Here is a 13,360-nt window from a genome sequence, read left to right on the forward strand (position 1 = left end):
TTCAGTGTCCTTTGTGTGGGATCATTAAGCAACAGGTTACCAAACTCTTTTAAAATATTCATGCCTAGGGTGACGGGGTGTCGTTGATCAGCTTCTCCTTGAGTCAGCACCACCCCTCTGCGGCCGAGGGGTTTACCGCACAACGTCACCTGCACCCACACTACCCCGGCAACCGGAACCGGCAGTTGGTTGGCGGCTACTAGTCTAATCATGGGCCCCCACTGAGGCCTTGCTGCCTCCGGAAAGTTTTGTTGAAAGTACGCTGCGGGCATAGTGGTTACTTGTGACCCAGTGTCCACCAGACACCGGACTGCCCGGCCCTCTACTTCTGCCCAAACTTCAGGACACTTTGCTACCAAATCTTCGGGACTTCCACCACCCCTAGTTGTGGTTTTCGGCTCCGAGCGGCGTCCCCCCAGCCCGGAGCCCTTTAGTTTAATGGCCGCCGGGGTGGGTATCTCCCACGCCGCGGACACTCTCTGGCGAAGTGGCCTGGTTCTCCACACTCATAACACCGGGCCGGTAGAGATTGACCACCTCGCGGAGAGCGTGACCCCCAGGGACCGGGATTAGCACTGGGTCGTCCAGTCTCCGGTTCGGTTCTTCTCTTTACTTCAGCCAACTCGCTCTTTATATTTTTCAATTCACGCTTCATCTCCTCCACCCATTGAGGTTCCTCAACTGTGTTCGAGGAGGCCTCCACACCTCGGACCTTCCCCACGGGGACCGCCATCCCCTGCTCTTGCTCCTGAACCCGTGCCTGACTTCCCACTTCTGAAAAGTCGATTTGGGGATTCATTCTGATCCGTTCCCTTAAAGCCTGCTTTATCAGTGGATCTCGCAGTCCAGTCACCAGTAGGTCACGTAGGGTTATGTCAACAGGTCCTACCCCTACCCCATCTTTTCTTTCAATAGCCGTATGCAACTCTTGGAGTACATTCATATACTGAGTAATCGTCTCCCCCTCTGCCTGCATCCGGCTAAACAGTCGGGTCCTTAACTCTCCCACATTAGTGGGATCCCCGTGGGTCTGTTCCACTATCTGCAACACCTTTTCAAAAGTGTTGCGGTGCCCCGGGGGTTTCAACATCACTGACCTCCGCACCTCCCCGTCTAGGGCCATGAGTGCCACTTCAGCTTCCAGGTCAGGGGTCATTGGGTGCATCCGAAAAAGCCCCCTCATCCGCTCTGTCCAGCTCCATAGCATAGTATTTGAGCCAGAGAATCTAGGCAGGTTGTTCAACATGGCCCCCAATGAGATGCTGGTACGGGGACCCTCATTATTTACAGAGCTTACAGCTCCCCCATGTTCGGGGCTACCACTGTCTGCGCTCGGAGACTGCATCCTGCCGACTACGCCAAGTGTAGGGTTAGAGCAGGCTCACAGGATGCAGTGACGAGACACGAGACTGAATGTGGGGTGAAATAAACTTTTATAAGTTTTAAAGCCACAAGAGCTAAACTGCTTAAATCAAACAAAGGAGAAACACCTATTTGTCCTCGCAGGGACTCGTAAAACAACTTTCAAACAAAAAGGGTCCTTATTTTTCTATAGTGCACTTAGCCTTCTGGGCGTCGCTCGAGTTCACGACCACTCAGGGGTTGCAGATGTAGCTGTCTTGTAATCCACGTTTAACCGGAAGGACTCGTGCTCGTCCGGCCCTGAAGAAACCGGAACGGTGGGGCGCAGCAGGCCCTGAAGAAACCAGAACGATGGGGCGCAGCAGGCCCTGAAGAAACTGGACGGTGGGGCGCAACGGGCCCTGAAGAAGTGGGGTCGGTGGGGCACAACGGGCCCTGAAGAAGCTGGCACGGTGGGGCACAACAGGCCCTGAAGAAATGGGGTCGGTGGGGCACAACGGGCCCTGAAGAAGCTGGCACGGTGGGGCACAACAGGCCCTGAAGAAATGGGGTCGGTGGGGCACAACGGGCCTGAAGAAGCTGGCACAGTGGGGCACAACGGGCCCTGAAGAAACTGTTCAGGGGGTCAATCTCCCAGGCGTCCGTTTAGAGGCGCTCGTTCCCCAGCCAGGTCATGACGCAGTTTCAAAAAGAGACATAAACGTTAACAAATTCTGCTCAGTGTCCCCTCAGTAACCGGGACGGGCTCTGCGGCCGCCTATAGCGAGGTGACGTCCCCTGAGGTCGGTGATGACGGGGCCGCAGCTGTGGGAGAAGACAGGGGGGCAGTGTCCTGGCCACTGTACCGGATTGCTGTGTTGTCGCAGCGGTCGCCTGAGATCCCGGTCCTGTCACACCACGGAGGGAATCAGCGGCCGTCACTTTATCTGAATCTTTGCGGGGGGAAACTCCCGGGGAGAGTCTCTTACGCGTCAACCTTCGGTCAGTCTCAAATTTCCCTTTTTCAGACTCCTGCCTGTCTCTCTTTTCCACACCGTCAGTTGCCACAGTCCTCTCTCTGCCGCACGGCTTCCTCTCTCCTGTCAGGCTCTCTGCCAACTGCCACCTCAGCGCGTCCCCTGCTCCTTTTACCCTCGCCCCGCCCCCTGTTGCCCTGACAACTTCAGTCGCATGTCTCCCTTTGTAATCCCCCTGATGTGGTTTCTTCAACAACCCTGATGGCGGTCCCCCTGGTTCCAGCCCAATCACTGTATGGGGGTCCTCCTCCCCACAGATGTTGCTTTCCTTGCCTCCTCATCATGGTTACCGTATCCCTGTGGGATGCTGAGGTACTTGTAGCATGTCTGTACATCTGCTATGTGCCCTGCTTCTGTAGGGGTCGGCCAGGGCGGTAGTTGGGGCTGAGCTCTGCAGGCTTTGAGCACCCTGGCCTCCCTCTACATACCAATAATGTTTCACAGTCAGCTTACTTGCCTCTCCGTTCCCTGTGCAATCAAGGTTCTTCCTTTGCTCTCCAAGGTCACCTTTGGCCCTTTGTGCAATAACAGAGACACAGTCCGCTTGTAACTTGAAACACAAAACTTTATTTTCAGGAATTCGCAGGGCATCCAGACATAAAGCATTCACAGCAGAATACGCATTATACGTCACTTCAGCTTTCCCTTCTCTGCTCTCCCTGTCACATGGCTTGAGATTGGGTCGTACCATGCTGTACACTTTCCCGGCATTCTCCCTGTGCAGCCCTGCCTGTTGTGGGGGTTCCCTCAGCTTCTGGTTTGCCCCAGTTCTGAGGGCATCAGCGCATGCAATGATCTGTCACATGATGAGTGACCCGCCCGTCTGTCCTGCCACGTGGCTGTGTAGTACCCCATGTTCTGGATGCCTGGGCTCTCACTTAGATGAAACATCACGGGGTCTTTACTGCTGCTCGGGCCTTAGCCCACCCAAGCTCTATGGGCGCCCTCGCCCTACTATCCAGGAAGCTCCCTTCCTCAAACCAAACTGACCCCTCCTATGGTTAACTATTTACATGGTGGCTTATCCTACAGAACTCTGTGCCCCATCTAGTGGCCAATTTGTAAACTGCACTGTTCCTATGATATACATTGAGCAGCAGAATTAACACACTAGGAAAATATACAGCGAAAAATAGGGTATGTTCTTTGCATGCTTGGATGTAAACTCCTTGCCAATGAGCAACCACATTTATCTGCAGATTCGTACGAGTACCTTCTCATGCGATCTTGGTATTTTCTATATGTTTCATCTGTTAATGACTCTAGCTTCTTTTTTTCAATCACATCATTTTTATTGAACACAGCAAAAAATTACCAACATTTTGTTTTTCTTATACAAAAGAAAAAGAATAGATCTAAGAAGGGACAATTGTGTGGTCTGAGACCATTATTATTTGCTGACACCTTGGGTATAAGGATATAAATTCCTGTTTTACTGTAAGGAAATGGAGAAATGGTCCAGTATAGGATTTATGAGGTTTTCTGAATCAATATCTGGGGTAAGTACCCATTGTTCCATATCTGTATGGATTTCTTGAGAACATTCCTTTAACATAAGCTCCCCTTTCCAGTTTTCCAATTATAGAGGGATATTTATCCTGGACTTCAGTTCGGTTATCGTTGAGGGAGAATTGTCTATCTAAATGTAGAGCCAACGACTTTCTGGCTAGAATAATATTCTTTAACTATTAGTATAGGGGAGTCTGGGTCTACGTAGTCTCCCAGGAGTCCTAGGATAAAGATTTTAGGTTCCAACTGATGTTATATCTCAAATACAGATAGTAGAAGAGCGATCCCTCCTTCCAGTAGTCGCCAATATTCCCACGTCATATGCATCACGTGGGCGTCATTGTGACCACATCTAGGGCATGTGTCATCCGTTCATATTCCAATTTTGAATAAATTACTTGGGTATCTATATACCCTATGGATGAGAAGAATTTGGGACAATCTTTGTGACGTGAACCAGACAAGGAATGTTTAGGTGTCAAATCCAGTATTTTCCCCATTGCTCTTCAGATAAGGGACCCACATCCTCCTCCATTTTTGTCCTACAGGGGGTACAGAAAGCATTTAGACCCCTTTAAATTTTTCACTCTTTGTTTCATTGCAGCTATTTGGTAAATTCAAAACAATTCATTCTTTTTCTCATTAATGTACACTCTGCACCTCATCTTGACTGAAAAAATGTAGAAATTTTTGCAAATTTCCTAAAGAAAAACTGATACCACGTGGTCATAAGTACTCAGACCCTTTGCTTAGTATTGAGTAGAAGCACCCTTTTGAGCACAGCCATAAGTCTTCTTGGGAATGATGCAACAAGTTTTTCACTCCTGGATTTGGGGATCCTCTGCCATTCTTTCTTGCAGATCCTCTCCAGTTCCATCAGGCTAGAAGGTGACCATTGGTAGACAGCCATTTTCTCCCCTGAGATGCTCAATTGGGTGTAGGTCAAGGCTCTGGTTGGCCCAGTCAAGAATGGTCACAGAGTTCATAGAATCATAGAATCGTAGAGTTGGAAGGGACCTCCTGGGCCATCTGGTCCAACCCCCTGCTCAAAGCAGGATTCGCTAAATCATCCCAGTCAGATGTCTGTCCAGCCTCTGTTTGAAGACTTCCATTGAAGGAGAACTCACCACTTCTCGTGGCAGCCTGTTCCACTCATTGATCACTCTAACTGTCAAAAAGTTTTTTCTAATATCTAAGTTGTTCTAAAGCCACTCCTTTGTTATATTAGCTGTGTGCTTATGGTCATTGTCTTGTTGGAAGGTGAACCTTTGGCCAAGTCTGAGGTCCAGAGCACTCTGGAATAGGTTTTCATACAGGATATCTCTGTACTTGGCCGCCTTCATGTTTCCTTCAATTGCAACCAGTCATCCTGTCCCTGCAGCTGAAAAACACCCCCATAGCATGATGCTGTCACCACCATGTTTCACTGTTGGGATTGTATCGGGCAGGTGATGAGCAGAGCCTGGTTTTCTCCACACATACCGCTTAGAATTATCACCAAAAAGTTCTATCTTCGTATCAGACCAAAGAATTTTATTTCTCATAGTCTGGGAGTCCTTCATGTGTTTTTTAGCAAACTCTATGTGGGCTTTCATATGTCTTGCACTGAGAGGCTTCCGTCAGGCCACTCTGCCATAAAGGACCAACTGGTGAAGGGCTGCAGTGATAGATGACTTTGTGTAACTTTCTCCAATCTCCCTACTGCATCTGTGGAGCCAAGGCTACTTTTACACTTGCGTTTTTTTGCGCTGCGCACCGTGCGCAGTGCAAATGCACCTAAAAAACGCATCATGCGTTTTTGTGCGTTTTTTTGCGTATTTTTTTGCACTGACGTGCGCATTACCATGCGCACGTCAGTGCACCCATAGACATTAATGGGTGGTTGGGTGAAAAAAAAACGCATTGCGTGCACATGCGTTTTTGGGGGCAAGTCGGATGCTCAAAAAAATGCAACAGAGTGCATTTTGTGCGCCCAAGCGCACACTACAAAAAACCGCATGCGCGTACAAACGCATGTGTATGTGCACCCATGTAAAGAATAGGAAAAAAAATGCATGCGTTTTTTGCGCAAAAAAACGCAAGTGTGAAACCAGCCTTAGCCACAGTGATCTTGGGGTTCTTCTTTACCTCTCTCACCAAGGCTCTTCTCCCAGGATTGCTCAGTTTGGCTGGATGGTGACCATGTCTAGGAAGACTTCTGGTGGTCCCAAACTTCTTCCATTTAGAAATTATGGAGGCCAGTGTTGTCTTAGGAACCTTGAGTACTGCAGAAATTCTTTTGTAACCTTGGCCAGATCTGTGCCTTGCCACAATTCTGTCTCTGAGCTCCTTGGCCAGTTCCTTTGACCTGATTATTCTCATTTGCTCTGACATGCGCTGTGATCTGCGAGGTCTTATATAGACAGGTGTGCGACTTTACAAATCAAGTCCTATCAGTTTAATTAAACACAGTTGGACTCCAATGAAGGAGTAGAATCCTCTCAAGGAGGATCACAAGGAAATTGTCAGCATGTGACTTAACCCCTTCCCGACCTATGACGCCTACGTAGGCATCATGAAAACTCATGCCATTACGACTCATGATGCCTATGTAGGCGTCATGGTGTAAATCGCGCTCCTGCGGGTTGGGTGATCGTGGTCACTGAAAGGTCACCCGACCCGCAGGTACAGAAAGACTTCCACTTCACCCCAGGGGGGTGGCTTTGCCCCCTTGTGGCTATGATCGCTCTGATTGGCTGTTGAAAATGAAACTTGGTGAAATATTACAATCCAGCCATGGCCGATGCAGCAATATCATCGCCGATGGCTGGAGACCACGATCTGCCCCCCCACGACTGACTGCGGCGATGTGCGGCCGCAGTCAGTATCTGCTCCCCCTCCCCTCTGCCTTTCGATCCCCCCCTTCCCCCCGATACCTCCCGAGTCCCGGTGTCCCTCAGTCTTCCATCTTGAGCGCCGCCATCTTCCAAAATAGCAGTCGCATGCACAGTGCGCCCGCCGAATCTGCTGGCCAGTAGATTTATTCATTCATTCCAGGTACATTTTGATCACTGTGATAGACCCTATCAGTGAGCAAAATAGACAAAAAATAGTAAATACCTCCTCCCCCTTTATCACCCCCATAGGTAGGGAGAAATAATAAAATAAGGAAAATATATTTATTTTTATTTTTCCATTAGGGTTAAGATTAGGAGTGTGTTGGGGTTAGGCTTGTGGTCAGGGTTGGGATTAGGGTTAGGGGTGTGTTGGAGTTAGGGTTGTGGTTAGGGGTGTGTTGAGGTTAGGGTTGGAGTTAGAATTGAGGGTTTCCACTGTTTAGGCACATCACGGGGTCTCCAAATGAGACATGGCGCCACCATTGATTCCAAACAATTTTGCATTCAAAAAGTCAAACGGTGATCCCTCCCTTCCAAGCCCCGACATGTGCCCAATCAGCAGTTTACCCCAACATATGGGGTATCAGCGTACTCAGGAAAAATTGTCCAACAACTTTGGGGGTCTAATTTCTCCTGTTACCCTTGGGAAAATAAAAAATTGGGGGCTAAAAAATTATTTTTGTGGAAAAAAAATGATTTTTTATTTTCACGCCCGGGCGTTATAAACTTCTGTGAAGCACTTGGGGGGTTCAAAGTTCTCACCACACAACTAGATAAAGTTCCTTGGGGGGGGGGTCTAGTTTCCAAAATGGGGTCACTTGTGGGGGAGCTCCAATGTTTGGGCATAGAAGGGCTCTCCATACGTGACATGGTGTTTCTACTGTTTGGGCACATCAGGGGCTCTGCAAACGTAACATGACACCCGCAGACCATTCCATCAAAGTCTGCATTTCAAAACATCACTACTTCCCTTCCGAGCCTCGACGTGTGCCCAAACAATGGTTCCCCCCACATATGGGGTACCAGCGTACTCAGGACAAACTGGAGAACAACTTTTTGGGTCCAATTCCTCCTGTTACCCTTGTGAAAATAAAAAAAATTATGGGCTAAAAAATCATTTTTTGAGGAAAGAAAATGATTTATTTTCACGGCTCTACGATATAAACTTCTGTGAGGAACTTGGGGGTTCAAAGTGCTCACCATACATCTAGCTAAGTTCCTTGGGGGGGGGGTCTAGTTTACAAAATGGGGTCACTTGTGGGGGAGCTTCAATATTTAGGCATACAAGGGCTCTCCATACGTGACATGGTGTCCGCTAAAGATTGGAGCTAATTTTCCATTCAAAAAGTCAAATGGTGCTCCTTCCCTTCTAAGTCCTGCCGTGCGCCCAAACAGTGGTTTATGACCACATATGAGGTATCGGTGCACTCAGGAGAAATTGCCCAACAAATTTTAGGATCCATTTTATCCTGTTGCCCATGTGAAAATGAAAAAAACTGAGGCTAAAAAAAAACATTTTTGTTGGAAAAATTAAAATGTACATTTTTTCCTTCCACGTTGCTTTCGTTCCTGTGACGCACCTGAAGGGTTAATAATCTTCTTGAATGTAGTTTTGAGTAGCTTGAGGGGTGCAGTTTTTGGAATGGTGTCACTTTTGGGTGTTTTCTGTCATGTAGGTCTCTCAAAGGGACTTCAAATGTGAGGTGGTCATTAAAAAAAATGGTTTTGTAAATTTTGTTGGAAAAATGAAAAATCGCTGGTCAGCTTTTAACCCTTATAACTTCCTAACAAAAAAAAAAAAATTGTTTCCAAAATTGTTCTGATGTAAAGTAGACATGTGGGAAATGTTATTAACTATTTTGTGTCACATAACTCTCTGGTTTAACAGAATAAAAATTCGAAATTTTCAAAGTTTCGCCAAATTTCCGATTTTCGCAAAAATTATCGACCTAAATTTGCCACTAACATGAAGCCCAATATGTAACAAAAAAAACAATCTCAGAAACGCTAGGATCCGTTGAAGCGTTCCTGAGTTATTACCTCATAAAGGGACACTGGTCAGAATTGCTAACAATGGCCAGGTCATTAAGGTCAAAATAGTCTGGGTCATGAAGGGGTTAAATATGAGTTTGAGCAAAGGGTCGGAATACTTATGACCTTGTGCTATTTCAGTTTTTCATTAATAAATTTGCAAAATTTTCTACATTTGTTTTTTCTCAGTCAAGATGGGGTGCAGAGTGTACATTAATGAGAAAAAAAAATAAACTTTTTTGAATTTACCCAATGGCTGCAATGAAACAAAGAGTGAAAAATTTAAAGGGGTCTAAATACTTTCCGTACCCACTGTATATGCTGTTCTAAGATATGAAGCAAGACATTTTATATAGTGGGAGAGGGGAACATTAAAATCTATCTAGATCTAATTACGGTATATGCTTAAAAAATAAGTAATCAATTGCAAGCTGTCTCTCTCATCAGGGACGACTAGATTCATTTCAGGAGCTCATATGATTGGTAGGTTCCTTTCCCATCTGGGTACATCATCAGAAAGTTCCTGATCCATTAAGCTTTTTCTGCAACGTGCTGCAACTTTCTGTGGCAGTGGTGGAGCAGGTGGCCAGTCATACATATGGATTCTGGGAATGTCCAGGGCATCATAGAATGGTTTCATGTCGCTTGGATCTTTTCCCCAGGAGCACATCAGGAAATTTCCTCAGATGGCATCAAGTATTGGTTTCAATACCACTTTGTTAGGAAGTGTCATTCAGGATAGATCTGTGTTTAATTGTATGTGTTTTCCATTTAAATCAACAGGGCCCAACTCCCTTGATTTCCTCATAATGGGTTCTTTTATACTGAAAAAAAATGTGTGTGACAGATAACGTCCTTTGGAAAAGATATCTATTTGAGATATTATTGAATAATGACCACCATGTTGGCATAATCGCTTGTGCATTGATGCTTTCAGGTACACCCCTTATCCGAATATTAAGATTTTCTTTGTCTTCAACCATATTATACAGGCTTTTTATTTGCTGTGAAGCTCCAGTGTTTGTTTATGAACATTTTGATGGTCCAAAACTTGTAGGACATCATTCTGGAATCTTTGTAAGTGAGGGAACATATTTCAGTTTATGTGGTCGCCATCCTCTGTATATATTGCTCAATGTCTTGTTAAGTAGGGAAACACACAATATGAGGGTTCAAATCAATTATGGCATACCCCATATCAGAATCTCCGGTGGCTGGGGGGGGGGGGTTAAATTTCCCTGTGAAGCAAGCACTGCTCAGTATGTGGGCTGCGGTGACAGTACATGGGAGATTGGTGGAGCTGTTTTCTTGTAAGGCCGACATTGAGAGAAGATGGTGCAGAACTTACAGGCGTGAGCTGTCAGGCATCATGAGGGATAAGATTGCTTCTTTTTCCACTTTGAGGTGAGACAGTAATGGCTCCTGAGCGGGAAAATGAGCCCATCAATAAATACGGCTTCTACCCTGTGTAAATTTTCTGGTTACTAAGAAGAGATGATTTATGCCCAAAACATTTTCCACATTCTTAATATGAAAAAGGCTTCTGCCGTGTGTGGGTTCTTTGGTGTCTGTTAAGAAGCCATTTCCAGGCAAAACATTTACCACATTCTGAACATGAAAAAGGCTTCACCCCTGTGTGAATTCTCTGATGTTTGTTAAGACTTGATATGTTAACAAAACATTTTTCACATTCTGAACATGAAAATGGCTTCTCACCTGTGTGAGTTCTCTGGTGAATAATCAGATTGTATTTCTTGCTAAAACATTTCCCACATTCTGAACATGAAAATGGGGATGTGTGAGTTCTCTGGTGCTTAACAAAAACGGAGTTTTTTGCAAAACGTTTCCCACATTCTGAACAGTAAAAAGGCTTCACCTTTGTGTGAATTCTCTGATGTTTGCTAAGACTTGACATGTCAGCAAAACATTTTCCACATTCTGAACATGAAAAAGGCTTCTCCCCTGTATGGATTCTCTGGTGATTATCAAGACTGGCTTTCTGTATAAAACATTTTTCACATTCTGAACAAGAAAAAGGCTTCTCCCCTGTGTGGATTCTCTGGTGAATATCAAGATGGGTTTTCCGTAGAAAACATTTCCCACATTCTGAACATGAAAAAGGCCTCTCCCCTGTGTGAGTTCTCTGGTGCCTATCAAGATGCTCTTTCCGTTTAAAACATTTCTCACATTCTGAACATGAAAAAGGCTTCTCCCCTGTATGAGTTCTCTGGTGACTAACAAGATTCCCTTTAAAGATAAAACATTTCTCACATTCTGAACATGAAAAAGGCTTGTCCTCTGTGTGAATTCTCTGGTGCTTAACCAAATCTGATTTCTGGTTAAAACATCTCCCACACTTGGAACAAGAAAGTCTATTCTCCGCTGTGTTAATTTTTTGATGTGTAAGCAAAGACTTTTTGTGGTGAAAAATATTTTCATATTCTGAACGTGAAAATGACTTCTTTGCTTTAGGAGCAGTTCGTTTTTTAATGCTTATTTTGTGACTTTGATTTTCCTTAGTAGTCGGTAATGAACCAGAAGACAGGACCTGTTTCAAAGGATCAGATGACAGATTGTTGTTGTGAAGAGATGATGGTAGATCTGGAGTAATGGCATTCATTTCAGTTGTATCCTGTGGGATCTCAAGATCATCGGATTTAAAAAGTGAAGATGTCAGGTGTCCCTCTGATCTCCTGGTACAGTCATCTGCCAAGAATAAAACCAATTATTATGGAATAAAAAAGTTTTGAATTTTATATTTTTAACATTTCTACTTAAACGGTCAGTAAAAATGGTTATGTAAAAAATATTCAATTATTCACCAAGACAATGCCAGTTCACAGTCTAATAGAAAACTTCATAAGATGAACCAGTGGAGCATGGTGTTAAAGTGTTTTTTTTATTCTGCCTCCCAAATTTTGGAATAAAAAGACACCAAACAAATAAAGTAATGTAGGCAAAAATAACACTAATAAAGTCTTCTATTCCTCTCGTAAAAAAAAAACCAAGTCACCACTCAGGTCCTTGAGTGAGTCTTAGTTTCTGACCAGTAACAGGATTTTTCTAAACCCATGACAGCACGAGAGAGGGGATCCGCTCACCAAGGACAGGAAACCTACAGGCTAAAAAGGCGGCACTTCTCCCTCGCATAAGTTGGATCACACAACATGAGACCTACAATGGTTATTACAATAAAAACATAAAACAACTACCACCACCTAATAAAGTGAAAGTGTGGAAACACAATGCTAGCGAAAGGAGTGCTCACCCACACGTACGGAAAAATTCCGCTACTGGTATGTAACTAAGACTTTATTAATCACCCATGAAAGATTTACAGATAAATATAATAAATCTAGGGTTAGTCCAGTGCCTGGATCACCCTTCTCCCAAAAGATAAGGTTGGAGGATGCACCCATATCCAGTCTATAGTGCCTATGGAAGGTAGAAAGAGGACCAGGTTGCTGCCTTACATCTGTCTGTCTATCGGGTCGTCCAACCTCTCCACCCAGGAGGATGCCACGGCCCGAGTAGAATGAGCCTTTAGATGTTGCCACATTGCCACTTGTTAAGTAAGCTAGAGAAATGGCCTCCCTAATCCAGCTAGCAATTGTGGATTTTGATGCTCTACACCTTTTCCGGAAACTCGGAGGGATACGAACCATGACCTATCCTTTTTCTAGTCTTTTATAGCAGTCAGGTATCTAATTACACATCTCCTAATATCCACAGTATGCAGTTTTTCCTCCTACTGCTTCTTCGAATTGGAACAAAATGAGGGTAGGTAGTCTTGATCGGGTTTAAAGATCTATTGTCTATGATTTTGGTGAAAAGTGGGGCTATAGAAAAGAGCATGAATATCACTTACACTTATGGCTAATGTCAATGCTACGAGCGGCGCTGTTAAGCTAAAGAACCTTCAGGGATGCCAATTCTATGGTTTCAAAAGGAGCGTCCGTTAAGGCTGTCAGGACCAGATTTAAGTCCCACCGTACAAAATTTACCTTAGAAATCGACCTAGATCTTATTTATACTTTTTATAAATCATGAAGCCCACTAAGTACTGGCCACATCACAGCTGTACAAAGCCCCGAGAGCTTCCATGTACACTTTTATGGTACTGATGGAGAAACCTAATTCAAGACCTTTCTGCAATAATTCCAAGATCTTCCCTACCGGTGGCCCATCTTCGACCCTAGAACTTGAAGAGTATAAAAACTCTCTCCAAGTCCTAGCATATATCCTGGCCATGACTGCTTTCCTTCTCTGAAGCAGAGTGGATACAAGATTTGGGAAAAACCTCTCTCCTTTAACTGCGTGTTTTTCAAATTCCATGCTGTCAAGTGGGGGCTGGCTGATTGCAGATGTATCAGTGGCCCCTGAGAAAGCAGCTTCGGCACCTCTGGAACAACCCATGGATTGGACACCGACATCCTTCTTAGCCATGAAAACCATGGTCTTTTGGACCAGGACTGGTCATTCAACACTATCTTTGCCCTGCCCTACCTGATTTTTCTGAGGCCTAGCGGGATCTGGGCTATTGCAGGAAACGCTAATGTCAGGCTG

The 13,360-nt window shown here is 45.1% G+C and overlaps 3 protein-coding genes across 4 annotated transcripts in view; 1 reads left to right on the top strand and 2 right to left on the bottom strand.

Moving 5' to 3' along the window:
- Positions 1–13,360, bottom strand: part of LOC141094192 (uncharacterized) — a 580,189-nt gene that overhangs the window by 411,710 nt on the left and 155,119 nt on the right. The window lies entirely within an intron of this gene.
- The window catches only part of LOC141094286 (uncharacterized), a 1,055,204-nt gene that overhangs the window by 230,785 nt on the left and 811,059 nt on the right, over positions 1–13,360 (top strand). The gene's annotated exons all lie outside the window — the stretch shown is intronic.
- The window catches only part of LOC141094265 (uncharacterized), a 34,665-nt gene continuing 29,699 nt past the window's right edge, over positions 8,395–13,360 (bottom strand). Inside the window, exon 7 of the mRNA XM_073580090.1 lies at positions 8,395–11,500. Coding sequence (XP_073436191.1) covers positions 10,320–11,500 — 1,181 coding nt within the window. The 3' untranslated portion in view covers positions 8,395–10,319. The remainder of the gene's footprint in view (positions 11,501–13,360) is intronic.

Source organism: Dendrobates tinctorius, unplaced genomic scaffold (genome assembly GCF_039654945.1).
Source record: "Dendrobates tinctorius isolate UK_male_01 unplaced genomic scaffold, ASM3965494v1 ptg000063l, whole genome shotgun sequence".
Lineage (NCBI taxonomy): Eukaryota > Metazoa > Chordata > Amphibia > Anura > Dendrobatidae > Dendrobates > Dendrobates tinctorius.